The sequence below is a fragment of the Leptodactylus fuscus genome, chromosome 6 (assembly GCF_031893055.1).
Source record: "Leptodactylus fuscus isolate aLepFus1 chromosome 6, aLepFus1.hap2, whole genome shotgun sequence".
In the NCBI taxonomy this organism is placed as follows: Eukaryota; Metazoa; Chordata; class Amphibia; order Anura; family Leptodactylidae; genus Leptodactylus; species Leptodactylus fuscus.
In genome coordinates, this window is record NC_134270.1 from 117,645,908 (window position 1) to 117,670,519 (window position 24,612).

Sequence of the window (24,612 nt, forward strand, 5' to 3'; positions counted from 1 at the left end):
TGGCGCCGCGAGGCAGAAGGACGTTCCTGGCTAATGGTCAGAAACGCCCTTCTGACCATAGAAGAGCTACGGTACCGGACCGTAAGCTCTTCACACCGAGCACAGATCGGGAAAGCCGACAGTGCGCTGAATTCAGCGCACTGTCAGCTTTCTGGCAGTATATAGAACTGCCTGTGCCCAAAACTGGTGAAAGGTCCTCTTTAAATATTGTGAGATTACACTTTGTTCTGAGCGAACAACTCTGGCCAGTAGACATTTATTTCCATAAACTTTGGGGACTTTTTTTTTTATTTTTTGAGGAAGGTTTTTATCCAAATTCAGGAGTGAATTTGAAAGTAATGGGAACTATGATTGAAGGACTTTTACTTCTCTGTCCTGTAGGATCTTTTACTGGCTTTGGCTCAATAAACTGTTCCCATGCCTAAAGGTATCCTATGGTATTTGACACCAAAATGTTAGCAGCAGATCCTAACTTATCCCTGTAAAGTCAGCCAAACACACAAGACTTTGGATGGCCAGAGTGTGGCCAGTGGGATACCTGCAGGCTTATGGGAATGAAACCCATGTGGTTCTCGATACTGTCTTGTTGTGTGTATCCTGCTTGTTTCTATATTTTCTTCCCTCAGTCCCATTGTGTGAAGTGACTATTTCTCTGTAATGTATCTTTTTGTCTGTATTTGAACCCTACAAATTGTACAGTGCTGTGGAATATGTTGGCGCAATATAAATAAAATGTATTATTATTGTTAACTGAAATCAGGTGAAGTAATATTTCTGTATAGTCTGATGGCTTCCTTGTCTGACTTGTGCAACAGTTAGGGTGACAGTTCTGTATAGGGTGTAGTTGTGATGACGGTCAGTATGTGGGGACCTCACCTAGCCATCATAATTTGGTTTTATATCAAAGTTGTTCAGATCCTGCTGCGGGTGTCATTAAAATATATTCTAAATTTTATTTTATTTTTTTGCTTCCAACACCAAGTTCAACAACTGGCAATTGTTTTGGAAATCGTATTTTTCTGCAGCATGTGGATGAGATTCACTAGAGCCCATCCATTTTTGCAGGGACTGTATAATGCTTTATACGCCTACTACACTCTACTTTTTTGCTGCAATATAGATGTCTGATGAACCAAAACTTCACATTTGTCTGGATTGCCAACATATTTTTTCACTTGCATATATACCTGAATGTATTTATTTTTTGGTACCTCCTGTATCTTTTCACCCTCACAATTGCTCAGAAAATTGATCCAGAAAAATGTGACTTTAACCCAATCACATGAAAATTTACAAACTAGTAATAGTACAAATTCTGAAGTGACAGGCATGGCACAATTGTAATACAAAGGGGTAATTTTGGCCAAAAACCAATCCATCCAGTTGTCGGGCCCTACAGATCCGGGGATTGTGATGTTCAGTTTCCAGATCTAGCAGGCTATAGCCAAAGAGAGAGGGGACATGAGCAGGAGCGGGGATCAGTGAGAAGTGTTACCCACTGATACATTCCAGTAGCCATCAGCCTATTGTGTAACAGTTATTGGTCTCCTCTCTCACACTAGAATTTTTGCCTTGTTATATAGTGTCAGGATTGCAAAGACTCACTGAATCCTGCACACGAACCTCAATGTGTATTCGTTTTTTATTTTTTATTTTTTTTTAAAGCCTCCTCTTGGTATATCTGTTAAATTTAAAAAATTCCTTTGCCTACAGGATTCAAAGACACTGGGGAATATTGGCGATCTTGGTACGCAGCACCCACTTTTGAGGATGACTTAGAGCAGTTATACCACCAGCTGGAGCCATTGTACCTTAACCTTCACGCCTTTGTACGTAGAAAACTATATGAACGTTATGGAGAAAAGTACATTAACCTGAAGGGGCCAATACCTGCACATCTACTGGGTAAGTCCATTGCTAAAGTGTTTCAGAGCAATACTCAATCCAGAGAAGCCTTTCTGGAACTTTTCAAGCAGCAATAAAAACGTATTCTACAAGCACACTGGAGATAGTCACGTAACCTGGCAATAATAATGGATAACGCAAATGATTACACTTCAAGGAATAACAATGTCATAAAGTGAAACCTTCTGCCATCAGGTCATTATAGGGCCAATATTCTCTTTTCATTTATTAAGGAATGGCATGTGATCTACAGATCTAGGGCTCCCCCCCCACACACACACACACATTGATACAGAATCAAACCCTATCTGAGAGCATTTTATGACAAGGGGAGAGAAGCTGAGTTATGTGATGTACAGGATTACATATAAAGCATGGTTTCTCAGGGAAAGTCAGTAAAAACTGGTACAGCAGTCATATGCCATTTGTGAAGGTCATGATTGACTCTTGTGATAGGCTGTAGCAGTCCCCTTGCACAGATGGGATGTCACGGGTCCTTTATACATACAGAGCTGCTGTCACTGGGAATGTGGGCCCGCAGAGAGGTAAATAAACTTTTTTTTTTTTTTTTTTTTTTTTTTTTTTATTTGTGGCCCCACGAGAACCACTAGTTAAACAAAAAAGGAGTTGATAACCCTAGGAAGGCTGTTGCTCAGCTGTTAGGGTGTCTTCCTTCCAGGCACAAGGTGGGGGTTTAAGACCCAGGACAGACTTAATGATAAAAAATAGAACTTTAGTAGATGTGAGATCTCCCTGTCCTAGTAAGTAACATAGACCTGATTGGTATAACTATGACCATTACAAGCCACACCATAAAATATAAAATGCACTATTTTAGTGTTCGATATATGGAATAAATAAATCTGATGCACCAGTGAAAATCTAAGGTCTGATATTAAGGGGACAGTGAGCCCCAGACTCATGCCATGCAGTATAATGTAGCTTATTAATCTATCTACATTTGTTTTCTGGGGGAAGTGCCAATCTTAATACATTTTCCTAATTGTGTGCCTTACTAGATAAGGTGTGAGTGAGAGATTAGTAGAGGATGTGCACATTGAGAGGGGCTCTATCACTGGGAAAAGTCATTTTTAGAGGAGCACTTCCTTGTATAGCCTTTAGAAAGGCTATTTCACACCTACCTTTTGTATATAAATTGTGTCAGCAGATTTTGAAGTTCGGATTTATTCATATGTTAATGAGCTTAGACTGTGCACTGAAAGTGTCTGTGTGCACTGTCTGCTCTGTGTATGTGTAGCAGAGGCTGCTGTACTGATGACTCTTTTCTGCTGTACATACACATAGAGTAGACTGTGATCATAGACACTCCCGGGGCACGTTTTAAGCTCATTAACATATGAATAAATTCTACTGAGGCAATTTACATACAAAAGGTGTGTGTGAAATAGCCTTTCTAAAGGTTATGGAAGGATGTACTTATCTAAAAATGACTTTTCCCAATGATAGAGCCCCTTTAAGGTCTCACTGATACGGTCTTTGTATGACAGAATCCAGGAGCAGGTTTTACTTGTTCAATATAGTGGTAATTTATTATCTTTTTCACACTATTTAATTTTTTGGGGCATCTTTCATGCTGAATTTGCTAAACTTGTTTTCTACAGGTAACATGTGGTCACAGCAGTGGAATAACATATATGATATGATGATCCCTTTCCCTGACAAAACCAACATAGATGTCACTAACACCATGGTTGCACAGGTAAAAACTCGTGAATTTAAGGTGTTTTTTAAAAAGGGTTTTGAGCTATTTCCGGCAGCCTTTGGTGCTGCAATCCCCATACAGGGGATGAAACTGGTAGTAGAAGGTGGCTCTGTCCACTGTATAGCACAGTGCGAGAATATTGCAGGTCTGATCCTTTTTACTTGAATGAGAGCAGTGCTACAATACACCAACACTGTTATACAATGGATGAGCTGTATCAAAAACGGCTGAACAATGCAAATCCATGATCAAAATATTTTTGTAAATAAGGACTCTTGATCTTTAACCTTTTATGATTATTAATCTGTTTTAATTAATAGGGCTGGAACGCAACTCATATGTTTCGGGTTTCTGAGGAATTCTTCACATCCCTGGGTCTCCTTGAGATGCCCCAAGAGTTCTGGGATAAGTCCATGTTGGAGAAGCCAACTGATGGCCGAGAAGTAGTGTGTCATGCTTCTGCATGGGACTTTTACAACAGAAAAGATTTCAGGTGGGTTGTTTTGTTGAAATCTTTGCTTAAATTGTTCTATAAAAATGCAAACTAGTATTCCCTGGAAAATAAATAAACTTTCCCTGAAAAAAGGCCCCTTACAAAGCTCCGAACACAGAAATCTAAAACAGTCAGTCATTTAAAAAAAAAAAAATTATTAATTTAAATGAATTGACGTGTGATGGTGGTTTTGTTGGTTCTAAACCAAAGGGTGAATCCTGCTTTACAGTTAAGTCATGGACAGGTACCATTGATAGCAGGTGACTCCTGCCTGTAACCCCATGGTCAAAGCAAAGTTCTGATTGTGGGTGTTAACCTCTTAGATGCTGTGGTCAACCATGAATGTAGAATCTAAGTGGTTGCTACAGGTAACGCTGCCCTGATTACCCCCTCCCCTTCCCCTACCTTAGCCTTCCTCAGGCAACCACTGGGGAAATGTGGTGTCCATTCAGCAGCCTGGGGCCTGTTCTATCACTTTCTATCATCTGCTGCCAGATTAGTTATGGCTGACAGGCTTTATACACGCCAATACTTCTGCGCTGGAGTGTATAGTATTGAAAAAAAAAGATATTTAAATGAACGTTCCAAAAGTTCCCTTTTTCCTTACAAAAATGTCTTACTATGTTAAAGAAGAGAAAATTTCCAAAATGAGGTCACTTCTTGGTACTTTCCACTGTATTGGCTCCTTAGAGGCTCAGCAAATGCTATAACACCTGAAAATGATTCTGCCCTCCATATGCCTAATGGTGCTCCACATCTTCTGTGCCATGCTTTGTGGCCAAACAGAAGTTTTCATCCACATGCGCAATATTGCTGAATTAGTTTACTCCTTTTTTTTTTTTCATTTCTAAAAAGGTAATTTCTCATTTCACACCGTAATATTAAAATATTGTGTGAAAATACTGTGAAACAATTGTTGTTTAAAAAATGTTCCCTATACTCCTTCATAAATTTCTTCAAGGGTGTAGTTTCCAAAATGGAGTAAATTTTACCAACAGAATAAAGGTAATGTGCGTGCCATAAAAGAATGCGGAAGAACAATTGGCATAACCAGTTAATATACAAGTGGTCCCTTGACTTTCGCGGGGATACGTTCAAAGGCTGCCCGCGAAAGTCAAATTTCCGCAAAGTGGAGATGCGGTGTGTAATCTCAGGGGATGTCCTGCAATACTGTTCATATCCAAAATAGTCTACATACAGTATATGAAATGATATGGGTACTAACCATTGAAGAAGATACACAACTTTTCTGATGATATTGATGAGTGGCCGCGGGTCAACCCGTAGTGTTAAAAAAAAAAAAAAAAAAAAAAAAAAAAAGTAAAAAATATCCTTCCATTAATAAAACCCGTGGTCTAGCTCTTCCGCGAAGGTCAGACCCGTGAACATCAAGGGAGCAGTAGAAAAGAAGGGGATGAGAATCGCACTCCTCAGCATCAGGGTCTGTTTCGGCACATTGGATAAGAGGTGCTCAGGAACAGTGGCTGTATTAGAAGACCTTGTACAGGAATAAAGCTGTGCTAGAATATGAAAGCTTTCTAATATAATTCTCGCTCTTTTATGCTTCTAGGATAAAACAATGTACTACTGTCACCATGGAGCAGTTGTTTACTGTCCACCATGAAATGGGCCACGTGGAGTATTACTTGCAGTATAAAGACCTTCCTGTCTCTTTGCGCCGAGGAGCAAATCCAGGATTTCACGAGGCCATAGGAGATGTGCTCTCCCTGTCTGTGTCCACCCCAGCCCACTTACAGAAAATTGGACTGTTAGATAATATTGTAGCTGATAATGGTGCGTTTACTTTTCTTTACAAAGTAGAGTTAGGGATTTTATATATAAACATGAACTTCAGAAGCCACTATATCAGAACATGCCAATGAGTCTGGTCACCCAAGGACAACTGAAGATTTTTCTTAGATAATCTTTGGAAAATGAGATACCAAAATTTCTAATGGAAGGGAAAATTCAAGGAAGGGCTTTATAGGGTTTTCAAGTTATGAAGATAAATAAACCAATGTTCTCTCTTCTCTTTAAATGCTGCCCATTGCAGAGAGTGACATCAACTACCTCCTTAAAATGGCTCTAGAGAAGATTGCTTTCCTGCCATTTGGCTACCTGATTGACCAGTGGAGATGGAATGTGTTCAATGGCCGCACTCCCCCAAATCGATACAACTATGACTGGTGGAATCTGAGGTAAGCTTAAGGTAGTGGTGTGCCAGTCAAATAGCATAAGAAATGGGATTGCTTCATATAATATATTTTTTTTTTTTCAATTGACTAATCCATAATGGTTATTTATTTCAAAAAAAGGGTAACTAGTACTGAAATAAACCTAATGAGGGCATGCTGCATGGGATCCTTCAACAGTGGCGTTTCTAAATACCTTTGTACATATGGCAACTAAGAAACCTGTAAGATCTATGTATACACTGCTTTGCCTTTTAATATGAGCATGTCAATTGCCAAAATGTAATAAAATCTATAATGGTGTGTACACATTGCATACACCTACTTGTATACATCTCCAGGAAAACAGTGCCTCTCTATGCTGCCCTCTAGGGACAGCCCCCTTAACATCATGCATGACTCCGTTAATCAGCCTACTGACATGATATGGGGTTTATTGCCAAACTAGTATTTCTATTCCAAAAGGTTATAGTGACCATTAGATGGCATGTGTTTATACTGGATTTTTGTTCTCTCCTAATTTGTTCTTTTTTGGTAAATACTAGATGGCCAAACCTCCACAATTTATTTTCAGGTAAAACAAGTTTGTTACAAACCAGAAATGAAATTATTATACTCTGGAGTGACTTCAGACCCCACAGTATAATACATGGTGGCCCAGTGGAGAAGTTTAAAAACAAATAAACATACTTTTCCTTCCCTTTTTTGGGCCTTCTCTCTGGTACTCTCTTAAGCTCCTTGGTGACATCATGCACCCTGATCGTGAAATCACTAGGACAGCGCCATACGCTGCGAGGAGACCCTCCCCTGGGCTTAGTCTGGGGTCTGACGAGACCACAGTGTGTAATAAATTGCTGCAGTGCATGTTGCGTAGGCTATTTTAGTTCATCTGAGACATTCCCCCCCCCCCCCCCCAATCCCCCATTTGTTCAGTACTGTTAAACTGACACTGTGAGACTTTCGGTCAGAACACGGCTAGTGCCAAAGCAGTCTGCCCATCTCTGGTAAATACTTGCCTTCTATAGGAAGTTCTAAAAGTTTATTCATCATACTCCTGTTTTGTCGCTGTTGTTCCTCTTAGAAATGTGTGAATAATTTTGCAACTGGATGTCACCTTTCCCAAATAACATACGGCTTATATTTGGACAGTGTCACACTTGAAATGCTCCAGCTACTATCCAATAGCCTTACTAAACTCAGAATTATTTCTCTGATCACATGCTTTCTATCCATAATTTTCTCTCAATAGATTGCTGTTAGAGTTTTTGGGGGTTGTTTTTTTTCCCCTAGTTCTTTCCCTTCTCTACTCCTGAAAATCCTTATATACAATTGTTCGCCTTTTTATTGACTTCTGCTCTATTTCTGTATTCTTTACCTTTTTTTTAAAAAAAAAAAAAAAAAAAAAAACCTAATTAAAACCTTATATTTAACAAAGGTCTGAAAAATATTTCTCTTTATATGGGTTGACCATTTCTTAAAGTTAGCTCAGTTTATGTCCAGAATGTGTAATTTTTATTCAATGTTTGTATTTCAGAACAAAGTATCAAGGAATCTGTCCACCAGTGCCCCGTGATGAAACGCAGTTTGACCCTGGAGCAAAATATCATATCCCAGGCAATACCCCCTATATCAGGTGATTATTTTTTTTTCCCTGTTACCAAGTATTTAGGAACCTATAAAAGAGCACTGTGGGTATGAAATAAGCAAACACACACCTGTCCATGGGAAGTGTCTGGTATTGCAGCTCAGGAGAAAAGGATCCAAAACTAAAGTGTAACTTTTAATCTATGTAGTGTAAAATAGACTCTTGCATGATGTCAGCTCTTAGGCATAGCACAGGTGGAGGAGAGCAATCCAAATAAAAAACATAAACCAACCAGTAAAATCGACTAAAACATTAATTATGTAGAACCATTAACAAATGTTAAAAATGTGACAATATATATAATTAAGTAAATTCATGTATATGTTTATCCAAAAAGAAAACTATATGTAAGTCAGCAAAGAACAAACCAGTACCCCATAATGTCATAAGATACAGTTCTCAGATTCGTGATCATCCAATACAATTATGGCCAATGTAATTGCAACTAAAAGTGAAGTGAAGACAAGCCAATATAAAGTATTGCACTGGTATAATTTAAAGTATCCTATTTGATCAAAAAGTACTTACACAATATTCTTCCTTTAAAATATTGCAAGTTAAATGGGAACAGAATAAAAACCCACATAATGCAGCCTATTGCCATTGTGAATAAAATCACATTAGCCATACTAACCAGTGAGTCACATGGTTAAATGTCCTTAGAATAGAAATAAAGAGCAGAATACCAATTTATAACATTATACTAGTGCCCTGTAGTATATCCCGTTTGACCCAAAAATATTCACTTCATGTTCCTCTGTAAACTATTGTGAGCCAAATGATACAACAAATAAAAACCTACAAAATGCAGTCGATCATTATTCGGAATGAAGTCATGTGATCCAACCTAATAGGCTTCGAGTCTCAAGACTCAAAGTATCTATGGAATAAAGCTAAATGAGTAAGTTGGGTCAAACCAATGACCTCATACGAGCTATCAATTCAGAAAAGAATGGCGACCTAAATGTCTAATAGGCTTTAGGCCATGTGATTTCATAGAATCAAAGCACATTAAACCTATATCTATATAAAAGAAACAGATGCCAATATCATAAGATGTGAAGTGTACCCGATTTTTATATGGTATATTATACAAGGTACAGATCAATATTGGAATAGATGCATGTTGACAATATTACACTGGTATACTGATTATATTAGATAAAAAACAATAAAAATTGTAGATTAGATCGGAGTTGCAATTTTATACTGGCAGATATTCTACAGTTCTATCTTGTAATGCTTGTTCATACCTCTCCATAATGAATGTTTTTAGATATTTTTATTGGTCGGATGAAGTATAAATTTGGATTGGTGTCCTCCATCTGTGCCATGAGCTAGGATCAGCTCAAAACACATAAAGGAGAGGACACAGTCCCAATATGTCTATTACATAGTTCAAAAGTCTTTTTAGTGCTGAATACTTTCCGCATGTTGCATTATACTTTATATTTCAATGTTCATCATTTGATTGGCTTCTCAATAGTCTGTGCACGATAAATACTGGTGTGTGTATATACAGTACTTCAAATCCACATGGCGGTGTGCTGGGTTTTTTTTTTTTTGTATTTTTCAGTACCACACACTTCACTTTGCTCTGTAGACAGAAAAAAAAATAATGAAAAACTGCCATGTTTTCCTAATCCTTCACAACCCATTTAAACCACACAGGTTTCATGCCAGGTTCATCTTAAACTTTAGTGTACCCAGTCTAAGGCTCTCATGTACCTTTCCTTCTATTTTTCAGATACTTTGTAAGTTTTGTGCTACAATTCCAGTTCCACAAGGCACTTTGTGAGGCAGCCAAACACAATGGCCCTCTCCATACGTGTGATATATATCAGTCTCGTGATGCTGGTGCTTTACTTGAGTGAGTATAAATAGGTCCCTTTTTAATTACCTGTAATCTGCTTTTTATGCTTAAAGGGGAGGTTGTTTGATTCCAACAATCCCCTTACTGTTATATGGTTCTTTGTCAATAACATAATTGCAGGGCCCACCATGTATCTGCTGTAATCTGTGAGGGGAACCTAGTAGTAGTTGTTCAATTTCCCGTGTGTTGGCCCTGTAGTGAACATAAATAATACACAGCTTTCATTGATATTAGTGTGCTGTCAGTTAATGCATGGACATGTCGGGTCCTCCAGTGCAAGATACTACGATGGTAGCTGGGTTTTTCGTTTGTGTGTGTGTGTGTGTGTGTGTGTGTGGGGGGGGGGGGGGGTAATTTTTAAATAATGGTCTTAAGGTTTTGTACGTTTGCATATGTTGGGATTAGCAAGAAACAAAATGTATGGTTATTAATAAATGCTGATCCTTTATATTACTAGGAAGGTTCTCCGTGCTGGTTTGTCACGGCCTTGGCAGGATGTTCTCAAGGAAATGACTGGAACAGACAAAATGGATGTTGGACCACTGTTGGAATATTTCCAGCCAGTGACTAAATGGCTAGAGGAACAAAACACTAAAAATGGAGAGACGTTGGGATGGCCAGAATTTGCATGGACGCCTCCTATTCCTGATGGATATCCTGGAGATATTGGTAAGAACACACCTGTAAGATCTCCCAGGGGTCATGGAGGAACCTGTGTTGCCCGGTTTTAAATACGCTGCAATAATACATGGTCATACAACAGATTTACAATGCAAACTGTATAAAAGTTCATCCTATTAATATAAATTTGTTCTAGTGATCTAGGGGATGTTGGAGTTCCATTTTAGATCTGGCTCTTACATAGGCTCAGTCAATTCAACAACATTTTGATCATATATATTAAAGTACTATTCACTTTCAGTAAAAAAATGACTGCTCTGTCTTGAGGTGGACTACTAGTCACATGACTTGGATGACTCTTGTCTATGGAGAGGGAAAGGGGAAATAGGAGCAGGAATTAAAGTATCCTATGTATAGACTTATGGTAGAGATGAATGGAAACTCACAACTAAAGCATTTTACTCAATCAGAACTTTTTTTTATATACGTCCTGCTTATTCCTGGAATAGTTTGACAGTAGAATCTGCTCTATAACTAGCTCTCTCACTTAATGTGTGGTATGGCAGCAACTAGCCACCTAACAGCTCAAAATGTTGAAAACTACATATACAGTATGTAGAGGAGAAAAGTACAAAAACCTCAGACTATAACTCATAAAATGATTATATAGTGTGTCCTAAAAATTAAAAAATTCAAATGAAGTGATGGGTACCCTTGATGTAAATTCCTTACTATAATTGTGATGCTTGTGGGACTTTTCTCCCTGCATTTTTCAAGCGGATTCAGGAACGTAATTCCTAAACGGAGTCCAAGCACTGGTGTGAACCAAGCCTGAGATCTAGGGAATTTGGAGGCCAAATAAATAGCCCTGACCATTTTCATACAAAGCAGTCACAGCTAGTAGTGGATACAGCTACCATGAAGGGATATAGTTAGTCTGCCACAATGTGTAGGTAGTACAAGTCATAGTAACTACCGTAACATAAATGTTAGGATACAAGATTTCTAAGCAAAACTGTCCAAGCATTATTCTGCCCACTAGTGCCAACTTCCTGTAGTGCATCCTTGTTCTATCTCTTCCCCAGGTAAGTGCTACACACACACCCGGATGTGAGAATGTGATCCACTGTGAATGGAGAGGTGACAAACAGGTTCTCTCCATTCATTTCTGTGTGAGTTCTGAAAACTGTTGAGCATGGTGACCTGGTTGTTTTCCCAACCTTTATACCAAAAAATAGTTACATGTGTACAGCCACCTCTCCATTCATATGGCTATGTTCTCATCCCAAATGTGCGCCACAATACCACCCAGAAAACTGACATAGGATTGATGAAATCCCCCTATTATGTGCATATTACATTAAAAACTATTGATCTTTTCAGATAAAAATGCTAATGAGCGGCAGGCAGAGGATTTCTTAAGTGAGTACAACTCTACAGCAGAGGTGGTGTGGAACGCATACACGGAAGCTTCATGGGAATATAATACAAATATCACAGAACATAACAACAAAATTATGGTGAGGAAGAAAGTCATGAAAATTTATGAATCTGGATTGAATCTCTTTTTACGTCTATTTGATTTATTTGTTTTTAATATATGGGTCCAAAACTCTGCTGATCATTTTATCAGCAGCTTGGGGTGGTGGTTCTATTGTAAGGCCTCATTCACATGGCAGTATTCTGCACAAAATGTATTAATGTGTAAACTAATCTTCCTAGAGATGTTTCCTGGCAGCAAAAATTGTCATTTAACATTGAAAGAACAGGATTTATCTCTGTGGCAATAAATGAAAACTTAACCCCTATTAACACATTCATCCTAAGCAAGGAATTTTATACCTACCTTTTTTCAGATGTAAACTAATATTCTTGTAATTGTCTCTCTTGGATCTCTGATCCTTATGTATAGAAAGTTCTAAGATATACCAGTCAGTATCATTAGAAGATGGTGACCTGCCTGGGTCTTTGATGGAAGGGATAACTTGGATATTTGGAGTTTCAAAAATAAAGATTTAATGGTTTTGTACTTCTACAGCTGGAGAAGAACCTAGCGATGTCTAACCATACTCTACAATATGGAAGGCGGGCGAGGAACTTTGATTACACAGACTTCCAAAACCCAGAGATCCAACGGATATTGAAAAAGCTCAGTGATATAGATAAGGCTGCTTTGTCAGAGGAGGAACAGAGACGGGTGAGTACTGATATATATGTAATGGCTATATTTGTTTTTCCTAGAAAAAGTCAAAGGGCAAATGGTAGAGCAGCAGTAACTTAAAAGGATTTTAAAAAAACAAGTTTTTCCTGCTGCATTGTTTAACAGTAATAAAGGTTATTGGTCTCATCCTTAAAGGAGTTGTCCAGTTGCAGCCCAATATTAAGAGGCAAATTGTATAATGAAAAGTTCTACAATTTTTCAATATACTTTTTGTATCAATTCCTCATCATTTTCTAGATCTCTGCTTACTGACCTTCTTTGCTTCCAGTGGCTAAAAATCAGCCCATGGTCATGTGATAGACACAGGTGCACGGTTCGTTAGTCACAGAACAGTAAAAGACATCTGCCTGATAATGAGCTGTGCGTCACATGATCAGAATTGGGTGGAATTGGAGAAAAATTGCATTTGTGCCACTTACGGGCTTATTTGCTACATTCACTGTGACTAAAGTGACATGTTGCCTATATTCTGCGGGTTGTTACGATTGTGAATACTAAATTTATACTTTGGTTTAACCCCTTAAAAAAATAAATAAATAAATACTTCGGAAAAAACTTTTCTTCTCTCAATTATGACCTGTAAATTTATTTTAATTACTCTAAACGGGGCAAAATAAGGATACATATATATATATATATATATATATATATATATATATATATATATATATATATATATTGTATTTTTTTTTTTTTTTTTTTTTTTTTAGGGGGTCATATATACATCTATTATTTGGGGGAATGTATGATGTCTTGATTGCTTTATATTTAACTTTTTTGGAAGGTGTCAAATGTAACTATAGCAGTTTATTGCCACCAGCTACAGCATTTGCCATATGGGAAAAATACTTCTATATGCTTGCAGTTTATGAACTTTCCATTGCAGTGATACTTAATTTGTTTTATATTTTGGGTTTTGTTGTTTGAGATCTAGGGATAGTGAGTTGATTATGAATTTTTAGGCTTTTGAATTTTTTAAAAAAATTAACTTGCAGCCATCCCAAGGCCTCGGCTGTCATGGATCCTGAGATTGCAGGAGCCGTTACAGTAAATGTAATGGTCCATTCACATGGAGTAAACGCGCGCTCATTTTGGCAAAATACACGTGTAAAGAATACAGACTCCCATTGACTTCAATTACAGTTTTTTACATGTATAAAAAAAGCACTCCATAAGTGACGCGTTTGGCACACTTACATGTGGGAAAAAATAAGTGTCAAAAAATGTCATTTTGTGGCTTTTTTTTTTTTTAAATGTAAAAAAATGTCGACACATTTTTTGACACTTTTTTTTAAAAAAATTTCCACATGTAAGTGTGCCAAACGCGTCACTTTTATGGAGTGTTTTTTTATACATGTAAAAAATGTAATTGAGGTCAATGGGAGTCTTATTTTTACACGTGTATTTTGCCAAAATGAGCGCACATTTACTCCATGTGAATGGACCCTAAGGAAGGGGACATGGAAACTGCATGGGAGAATTCTTAAACAAATGCTTTGGGCAGATCTCCAGGGCTTAACTGTTCTATACAGACTCTAATTCTTGTAGACCTGGTCCTGTAACTCAGCTACTATGGTGGTTGCCATATTTAAACAGCTGTGCTATTACAACAAAGCTCTGGAAAGGGTTAAACCAAACTGCACGTAATTCTCCATTGCTATGTATTTTGTTTGTTGGTGTAAAACCTGTGTACATTGCAGACCTAAGAGCCAGGCTATTAAGTTGCGGGATACCAAAGCAATCCATAGCTCCTGCGTAATACTATTATGGTGCAGGATATGAAGATGTTGTTGTTCCAAGTTTAGTTGGTGTAGTTAATTAGTTGGTGTAGTTAAATTATTATTATTTTTTTTTTTCTTTGTAATTTCAGTATAATGAAATAGTCTCTGAAATGGAAACCATCTATAGCACGGCTAAAGTATGCAAGGACAATGATAAGTGCATGCCCCTTGACCCAGGTAAGATTGTGTGTTCTTAGTTTACGTTTCTCTTCAGTATATAAGCTTTGGGGATTGTCGTTGTGGGTTTCTAAGATTTGTCAGAAAATTTAATTATTTAGATCCAAACTCTATTATACACACTTTTGCTTTATGGTAGTGAAGTTTCTATTCATAGGAATAAATGTATTTACCATGAAAATAAAGTCCTACCAGCTGGCAGAATATTAGAGTAGGTGTTGGCAACCTTCTCGCATGGTGTGCTTTTTTTGAGAAAGTACTCTGTGCCATACAATAACTCCATACATATCTATCTAGTCATGTTAAAATGAATGAACACCCACTTTAGCATGTTCAGCTGCCATATTATACTATACTCTTACATTTTCTTCAGTGTACTAAAATGTTTGCCATCCTCTAACAAGGTCAGCTCATGGCATGGACACTATGGTGTTGGGTCTCACACTTTCCCCTGTAGTGCTTTCTTCTCCTGGATTTCCATGGTCCATGAGAGAGAACAGAGAAAAGCAGAAGTGCTTTTTATGTAAAACAGCAGAGTCCTGGGCCAGGTAACTTTCTGAAGTGCTGACCTAAACACAAATTCTGGAGGCTGACTGCTGTCAGAGAATGTGCTGAACATATTGTTATATGGTTTTGTGGAATAGGATAGTATAACCTGTTACTTATCCCATGACAAGCCAATAACCCTGTGATTGTGTTGCGTTTTTTTTTTTTTTTTTTTTTTTTTTTTTTTTTGAGCCAAAGTCAAGAATGGCTACAAAAGGAATAGGAAATCTTTAGATAGTTCTTATACTTCCTTCTGCTCAATCCACTTCTGACTTTGGCTCAACCCCAGTAAAAGCTGCAACAAAAAGGGCTGCGTATTGGCAATGTGGGGCCTTAGCCTTGTGATGTTAAACTAGGTACACTTACTACACCAGTCTTGATCTTACGAGTGCTGGAGTGTGATTTGCTGGGCTGTTGGAAGCCATATTCCTCTCCTTGTGTTCACCAACCTTTCATAAAAGTATGTGTTTAAACTTTTAAACAGTTGCAAGTTTTGGTCCAAAAACTATCAAAATGTACCTTTTTTTTCACTCTAGAAAATTGGTGTGGGGGATACTGATCAATGCCCCCTATTTATTTATCGACACTTAGCTAATTGATGAAACTCCCTTTTAAAGCAGAGACCTGACGGTCATTCATGTTTGTTTCAATATATGGTCACTAGATTGCATAGAACTATCGTGTATGTTATTCTTTAGGTGATAGGCCATGGCTAGAATTTGATACAAGAGAATTTGATATGCCATAACTTTTTGTAATGTATAAAATGAAATTGTAATCCTGGGGCCATATATGAACAAGCATAATAATGTAATATATACAGTGCATAACATTTAGTCATCCAGAATTGTTCCATAATATCCTTTTGTATGTTTTAAGATCTGACTGAAATCTTGGCCAAATCAAGAGACTACGATGAACTATTGTTTGCCTGGAAAGGCTGGAGAGACGCTTCTGGCAAAAAAATGCGCAACCACTACAAGGAATATGTGAAGCTTGGAAACAAAGCAGCCACACTGAACGGTACTAGACTGATTTATATGTAATGTTAATCTTTTAACCACAATTTGGTTCTAAGGCCTTTCAATCTACCAAGGTCAGACCAGACTGGTATCTGCCAATTTATCAGCCCAAACCCAACTCCACTAACAGAACTGGCATCCTGGGCTGCTTATGGGCTTGTAATTCGGCCAAAAGATAAAGAAGCAGATTTATTGAACTATCTACAACAAAAACAGTCATTGCCAATAGCAACCAATCACTGTTTAGCTTTCATTTTCTACTATATTGCAGAAAAATGAAAGCTGCACAGTTATTGGTTACTATGGACATCTAAAACAGTACTTTCAGTTTTCATAAACTTATCCCAGACATCTCCTGTTCTTGACTGCGTGAAACCAGTCTAAGGTGTTAGTTCTGCGTGGATTTATTTTCTTGACCTATATTTATAGTAGCCATTTCTGACAGAGCTCCAAATAGCCCTGCTTGTCTTCACAGCTGTAGTTACAAGACAATAGGAGTTGTGTAAATCTGTCTTTAAAGGTGAACTGCACTCAGGATCATGCGTGAAGTTTACGCATTCTGTTTTCATGTGCATCTTAAAACCAATAGAAATTTTCTTGACCCAAATCTATGCTAAAGATGTCTAACCACCAGTTGACGGTCTGCTCCTCTTCCCTTCTAGGTCATGCAGACAATGGTGCATACTGGAGATCCTGGTATGAGACCCCAACTTTGGAAAGCGATGTTGAAAGGCTTTATAATGAGTTACAGCCACTCTACCTTAACCTCCATGCCTTTGTTCGCCGAGCTCTCTTCAAGAAATATGGCGATCAAAAAATTAATCTGAAGGGGCCTATTCCAGCCCACCTGCTGGGTGAGATGACGCTTACGTTGACATCTTTTATTTTGTGATGATCCATTGTACGATTTTCTGGAATTGGGCATACAGTTCTTCTGGATTTGGGTGAAGTTTCATTGGGCCAAAACAGAGTGGATTAAAAAGGAATGGAAACTGATATAAAGGACTGATATGTATGTTCTCTCCTGCTGAATCCACTTCTGGCTTTAGCTTTAAAAAAATAAAATTAAAATAAATAAAATCATAAATTGAAATCATGATTTCAATCTAGAAATGCTTTTACCTAAAAAGTTGAAAGGATTCATCTGTGGGATATAGCAGACTTTAACCTGACAAATCACTTAGCTTATGTTATGTGACTTTACACTGCAACAAGTTACTGCTAGTGTACAACTGGAAGCTTTGCCTGCTCCTGGGTATTTGTCAAATCCCTGCACACATCTTGGGTGGGTCTAGAAATGTTCATTATTTCTAAATGTACGCATACATTTTATATTATAGGTAACATGTGGGCACAGTCCTGGTCCAACGTATATGAACTTCTTGTCCCATACCCCAATGCTGCACAGGTTGATGCCACTCCTGCAATGATCGCTAAGGTAAGTGGACAATGTGGTATTCAGTAAGGAAAAAAAACTATTTAAACAAAAAAAAAACTTGACTGTTTTTACAAGAGCTTAGTATTTAAAAGAAACCAAATGAAGGGGGCTTGACCATTTTAGAATGAAACGGGAGACATTGATCATGGTTTTGGTGACCACACATTGGGCCTTGACTAGGATCTTGTCCTAAAAAAAAAAAAAAAAAAAAATTCTGTACAATAAAAGCAAACTGGGATTTTGAAGTGTTAGGAAATGTTATGTGCAAAGTATGCTCTGTTGACTTGTTATACGGTATAAAATGAATGGGCTGATGTTTTGTTTTTTTGTGTTTTTTTTAAATTCTATAGAAGTGGACCCCTAAGAGGATGTTTGAAGAATCAGACCATTTCTTCCAGTCACTAGGTCTTATCCCCATGCCTCCTGAATTCTGGGAAAGATCAATGATTGAGAAGCCTTCTAACAGAGAGGTGGTTTGTCATGCATCTGCCTGGGATTTCTATAACCGGAAGGACTTTAGGTACAGGCCTGCCATTACATAAACTAGTGGACACTTTTATTGAACCAATTAATCTGTTAAAACAACAAATGCAAAGAAGTTTACCTACCATTTTGTATATACCGCCTCTATGCAAACCAATGTGTTTCACTAGTTAGACTATGAAGAAACCCTATGCAGTGTTAGGCGGCTGTCATTACTGTTTTACATCTGTCATCTTCATGGTTACATTAAGTGTATAGGTTAGTAATATGCACTAGAAGAACAGGTGGCCTATACCCTTTAAGGAAAATTAGAATTCCTCAAAGGGAATGTGTTAAAGAACAATTGGTGGTGATCTCTAGTCTTCCATGTTTCTATATTTAATAATCATGATATCCTGTTTTCACTCTTGGTATTAAACCCTATAATAATCTGTAACCACTTGCAATGTGTTGTAGGGGTTGTCAATTGAATATTAAACTTCTTGTTGGTGTCTGTAAGTCAAATATTGCTGTAGAATATCCATATTCCTGGGCTTGGCTTCACTACTTTTCAGTGGAGATTACCCAAGATTATGCAATCCTGCTTCCTCACTGTTTTGACATATCCCACCATAGTTTTCCTCATGGCTCCCTGAAGCAAGTCTCATGCATAAACTGGAAGAATTAAGTCTTCCGCACTTGCAGTGTTGCAGGAAGGTTCTATCAGGTCAAGTCAGGTCTACAATCGCAACTCTAACTGGTTTTCTAACATAGGAAGCCATTCCTGGGTGCACTAAAAATCAAATTAATTGGATGAATTCAGTTTTAATTTTCTCTACAGCAATGTTTTATTTCATGATTCCAAAAGTATTTAGTAGTTTCTAATATTCTATTGACTTCTTTCTACAATGCTATACAAATGGTTTAGTAGGCATAAGGACACGAGGCAGGGGTTCCTGTGCAGTCAGTATTCATTTTGCATGCTGTCTGTTAACTGACACGATAAAGTCAATGGGCCAGTCACTAAAAACTAGGTGCAGTCCATTTATCGCTAATGGTTGCTTAGACGGGCTGACATTTTTTTATTTTTTTTGCATAGAAGTGAGAAAAGGGTCAAAACAGATCATTTAGACATGCTAAAACTAACAAATAGAACGCACTTTGAAAGAAAACGTATTCAACACTGATGCAAAATTGTCATTTTTTTTTTTTTAAATCCTTTATATAAAACTAGCTTTGGGCTAAGACCCCACGTAGCGGGCTGCGGGAAAAACCGCCAAAGTGCTTTTCATAGTCTATATTTATAATTGCTGGAAAAGTGCTTGCTCCTTCTGGGAGAAAATAAATGTGATGCAAATTTGTGTGATGGTGGCTTATGGCAGAAAAAGGATTTATTCTGGTTGTAGCACACTGCCATCTATTTTACTAACAGGAGACTTTTGGGGACCTTATAACTGAATATAACCTGAAGCTTGGTCATCCCTTCTTCCATTGATGCCAGCAAATACTACTGGCAACCTTCAACTCTGCTGCCACAACCTAGCCATAGATATCCAAGGCACATGTACAGAGAATTAAAAAAAAAACAAAAAAAAAAAACTTGATAGTCTTCAGTAGTTGATACCTTTTTAATGGCTAACTAATAATGATGACAGATTACGTTTCAGAACTCTCGGCTCCTTTCTCAAGTAAATTTAAAAACCATTTCTGAAGGATGCATATTTATGTACAAAAGGGCACATTGGGATAGAATTCTAGGAGGAAGGGGGGGGGGGAGAGGGTTATTCGTAATTGGTAGAAACAATGTAAGTACAATGTAAACAATTCCAGGTTCTTATCAGTTCTTCAGTTTATCTATCCTTCAGAAATGGTTTTTAAATGTACTTGAGAAAGGAGCCTAGAGTTCCGAAACGCTGTAATCTGTCATCATTATTAGTTAGCCATTAAAAAGGTATCAACTACTGAAGACTATCAAGTTTTTCTTTTTTTTTTTTTTTTTTTTTTTTATATTTCCTACCCACTGGCTAACACGGTACGAGAACAAACCTTTTCATTATAGAGAATTTTTAGTAAAGTGAAATGTAGTTGAGCACTGTACACAGGTCAGGAACCTAAGTGTAACTTTGTCTTTCTTTTAGAATTAAGCAGTGCACAGTAGTCAACATGGATGACCTGATCACCGTCCACCATGAGATGGGACATGTCCAGTACTTCCTACAGTATAAAGATCAACCAGTTACATTCAGAGAAGGAGCTAATCCTGGCTTCCATGAGGCTATTGGAGATGTGTTGGCCCTGTCTGTTTCCACACCAAAACATCTCTTCGATATCGGCCTTTTAGACAAACTTGAGGAGAATGCAGGTATGAAAGACATGCGACTTGCTACTAAAAACTTTTTTTTTTTGTTTTTTTTGTTTCAGGCTTTATCAATGTCCTATCCTTAAGATAGGTCATGAATTAAAGATCAGAGATCATCCCCATAGATATGCTTTTGAAAGTGGTAGTGAGACCATGTGACACTGAGTTTATCAATTACATTGGTCTGTTTGGAGCTCAGAGCCATTCAAGTGAATGGGGCTGAGCTCTGACACCCAGCACAGCCACAGTACAATGTACGGTACTGTACTTGGCTTTGTATGAAGAGGCTGCAGTGCTAACCAGAATGTGGTGGTGTCTTCAAACAGTCGAATGTTGAGCCCCCGCTACTCTACAATTGATTTACCTATCCTAATGATAGGTCATCCATTGATGAGCCCAGAAAACTCATTTAAGAGCTGGCAAACTTCCAGGATTTGTATGCCCTGGCATTGACATATTTTTTTATTTTTTCCCCTGATTTTAGTGGGATTGGCATTGTTTCTAACTGAAGGTTTTTTCTTTTTTTTTTCTTAGAAAGTGACATTAACTACCTTATGAGCATTGCCTTAGATAAAATAGCATTCTTGCCCTTTGGCTACCTGATGGACCAGTGGCGTTGGAAGGTGTTTGATGGAAGAATCCCAGAAACTGAATATAACCAACAGTGGTGGAATCTCAGGTCCATTCTTTTACTATGGCTTTAGTATACAAAGACTGTTGAACTGTATAACACTGTAAATGGCTAACTGTTGTAATTCTCCCTCTCTAGGCTGAAATATCAGGGTGTATGTCCTCCAGTACCCAGATCTGAGGAAGACTTCGATGCTGGAGCAAAGTTCCATATCCCAGCCAGTGTGCCATATATCAGGTAACTGGAAACATGGGTTATGTATAATGTGATGCTCAAGTCTATTAAAATCTCCACTATGCAATTGTTCCATGTCCAATGCTTCAACCTAAGAGTCCATTCACAAAGAGGAAAATGGTGAGTAATTTGGTGTGGAATTTTCCACGCTGAAAAAAAAAAAGCCTCCCATTGACTTCAATGGGTTCTGCTAGTTTTTTTCCACTAGCTAAAAAAAACTAGCAGAACCCATTTATTTCAATGGGAGGCTTTTTTTTTTTTTTTTTTTTTTTTTTTTTTTTTTCAGCGTGGAAAATTCCACACCAAATTCCTCACCATTTTCCTCCATGTGAATGGACATTAACAGAAACCTGGATGAAATCAAATTTTAGGGTGTATTGACATGTAAAAATTTAGGCAACTAATTTTGGCACAAGAATGCAGGGGTTTGAAGTGGCATTTTTTTGCCATGGTTTTGAGTAATTGCTGCAAATTGTGGAAAAAGTACAATGAAACCACCACATGCACATACTCTTATACCTTTCAATTGAGATCATTGTGTAAAGGACTATTCATTTTAATCCATTTAAATATTTTATGTAACTTAATACCTATTGTGACTTTTATGGTTTTAAGGTACTTCGTCAGTTTTGTGATTCAGTTCCAGTTCCACAAGGCTTTATGTGCAGCTGCAGGTCATACTGGACCACTTCATACATGTGATATCTATAGATCACAGGAAGCTGGCAAGTTACTTGGGTAAGAAATAGTAACTTTTTACTTCATATACTTTGTGTCTAATTATACATTGAGTAGGGTTTACTAGTAACCTCTTGGTCATACTTGACTTGCACTTCCTTCTCTTTGCAGAGATGCCATGAAGTTGGGAAATAGCAAAGCTTGGCCTGAGGTCATGAAGGCCATAACTGGAAATGAGAGCATGTCTGCTGAGCCCCTCCTTGAATACTTTAAACCACTGTCCGACTGGTTGGCTGCAGAAAATGCAAAGAATGGAGAAACTCTTGGTTGGCCAGAGTACAACTGGACTCCAGGTGGGTGTACTGTGTACCAATACAAGGTTGATATCTAAGGGAAATTATGGGCTATTAACGAAGTCAAAAATCGCAAACCCCATAATCTGGGCATATTCTAAGCACCAGTTGAGATGCAATTTGTCATTTGACTATTGTGAAAATAATGTAATGAAAAAATACCTATCCAAGTTGCAAAAGCAGCAGCACTACTCTACAATTTTATTATCTCCCCCCCCCCCTCCATCCAACCCACTTAATAAAGCCACCCACCTACTTTTGCAGCAAGTGTGTTTTCATTTTGATAGTGAAGAGCATATTCCCACTTGGAACCATACTCCTATGCTATGGTTCACATATTATAAATGAACCATTATGATTTCCTCATTCCAGCTTTGAAAACTGAGACTGTGACTCCGTCCACCAGCGTCGACTTCTTGGGAATGTCGTTGAGCAAAGGGCAAGCATCAGCAGGGGCCTGGGTCCTCTTGGCACTTGGTATAGTCCTGGTTCTCACCACCATTGTGTTGGGTGTTAAGTTCTCAAAAATCAGACGTAGGGCAAAGAAATCATCTTCTGAACTGGAGCTAAAATAACTTGGAGCGCCTACAACTAAGCAGAATGCCCTCTTTGATAAAAAGGGCCACTACCAGCATTCTGAAACGTGGGGACACTCAGTGTGTGAATTCCATCAGGGGAAATCTTGTTGACTATGCAAAGAACTTCATCCTTGAAAGATCAATCCACTAGCGCCTTCAAAACCAAAACTTAGAGGATGAACTTTTACACATGTGCTGATGGGAAGGGAGGTTTAGGGAAACTGGGCAAAATTTGAAGTCTATTATTGGGGCCATGATGATGTTGGATCTCTTCTCTATGAATGGGAGCAATAAATATTGTAAGTGAAAACTTAACACTTTTGCCAGTTTGAATTATTTACAACATATATTAGTTGCCATCTTGTATGGCTAAAATCAGTATTTGACGTGTTATCTACTGATTTAGCCTGGAACTTTTCTGTGTTAGGTCCTGTAGCTCAGATCAGTACTGTCTGATTAATTTTATTCCGTTTACATTTTCACGCTACACTTTTTTGTTTTTCACCTGTATGACATGCTAGAAATGGGGTGTATTTAGACAGAAGTGTCACGTCATAGCTTTTATGCTGCTCTTGCCACTCTTCAATATATGAAGTTGTGGTGAGGGCATATTGTGGGTGGGCAATCCCCCAGGCTTTTTTTTTTCATAATTGATACTTGTTTTCTGGCATAAATGACTGAAAACTACAGACGCTACAAGCTGGTATAGCTTTCAGTGTCTGTGCATGGACTGCGCTTGCGCCTCCTCATAAATTAAGCACATCCTCTGAGTAAGGCATATCAAGGCTTTGGAAATGCAGGTCTTGGACAGTGCGCCCCAATGTACTTTCATATATTCATTGTTCATATTCTTTATAAAGTTTTGACATCCGAGTCCAGAGCCTGAGGGAGTTGCGAACCCATCTGTCCTGACATCTGTGATGGAGAGAACCTTGCAAGTGATGAAGTGGGCTGTCTGTCGTGGGGGGCTTCACAGGAGGCTTCTAATTGTAATACTAGAAATGTGTCACTGACATTTAATTGGGTCAGGGGTAGTGTTCTGTGCCAACTCTTATTATGAGCACAGTAGGAGCAAGTGGCCAACGATCCCAGTGATCTGTAATGATGAGCAGACAGCTGCTAGCGTTACCACCAAGTCCCAGGCTACCATATAAAACACATGCTTGTGCTAAATGAGAAAATCAATTATTCACAGAACTTGCCAAAAATGTGTTATCTTATCTTTTAATCTTCATTTTGTTGTTCTGTGTAAATAGCAGCAAAACACGGTTTTCTCTTGGTAATAATGGATTCATGTTGATTCCCTGGCATCACTAGAATGCTTTCTGAACTTTCATGGAATGCTTTTGTCATACAGACTGCTGGAATGAAGTGGCGATGTGCTTTTATGCTTGCGTGTTACAGTTCAGTCTCCCCATGCCTGTCTTTTCTTAAAACCGTTTTCTTTGAAACACCACAGCGCTTCAGAGCAAAAATCTAGTCCTTTGTACCTGTCAGTATTTTATACTGTCTGCATTTAGGACTTCAGGAATCTGCTGACTGCTTTCCTTGAAAAGGAATGTACCGCTTATTTTTTCTTAATTTCTGAAAACCAGGTAGTTAAAAAAAAAAAAAAAAAAAAAAAACTTAAATTATATAAAGATTTTTCTTGTGTTCTGTACATGATTGAGTTTCCATTGT

The 24,612-nt window shown here is 38.0% G+C and overlaps 1 protein-coding gene across 1 annotated transcript in view; it reads left to right on the forward strand.

The window, feature by feature from the left end:
- Window positions 1-23,247, forward strand: part of ACE (angiotensin I converting enzyme) — a 41,953-nt gene extending 18,706 nt beyond the window's left edge. Inside the window, exons 5-25 of the mRNA XM_075277134.1 lie at window positions 1,714-1,905; window positions 3,528-3,625; window positions 3,949-4,121; window positions 5,692-5,915; window positions 6,175-6,319; window positions 7,848-7,946; window positions 9,706-9,828; window positions 10,289-10,500; window positions 11,836-11,972; window positions 12,491-12,649; window positions 14,544-14,631; window positions 16,057-16,200; window positions 16,862-17,053; window positions 17,540-17,637; window positions 17,988-18,157; window positions 20,238-20,461; window positions 20,993-21,137; window positions 21,228-21,326; window positions 21,939-22,061; window positions 22,173-22,354; window positions 22,727-23,247. Of these exons, the coding sequence (XP_075133235.1) occupies window positions 1,714-1,905; window positions 3,528-3,625; window positions 3,949-4,121; window positions 5,692-5,915; window positions 6,175-6,319; window positions 7,848-7,946; window positions 9,706-9,828; window positions 10,289-10,500; window positions 11,836-11,972; window positions 12,491-12,649; window positions 14,544-14,631; window positions 16,057-16,200; window positions 16,862-17,053; window positions 17,540-17,637; window positions 17,988-18,157; window positions 20,238-20,461; window positions 20,993-21,137; window positions 21,228-21,326; window positions 21,939-22,061; window positions 22,173-22,354; window positions 22,727-22,929 (3,230 nt within the window). The 3' untranslated portion in view covers window positions 22,930-23,247. The remainder of the gene's footprint in view (window positions 1-1,713; window positions 1,906-3,527; window positions 3,626-3,948; window positions 4,122-5,691; window positions 5,916-6,174; window positions 6,320-7,847; window positions 7,947-9,705; window positions 9,829-10,288; window positions 10,501-11,835; window positions 11,973-12,490; window positions 12,650-14,543; window positions 14,632-16,056; window positions 16,201-16,861; window positions 17,054-17,539; window positions 17,638-17,987; window positions 18,158-20,237; window positions 20,462-20,992; window positions 21,138-21,227; window positions 21,327-21,938; window positions 22,062-22,172; window positions 22,355-22,726) is intronic.
- The last annotated feature ends 1,365 nt before the right edge of the window (window positions 23,248-24,612 follow it).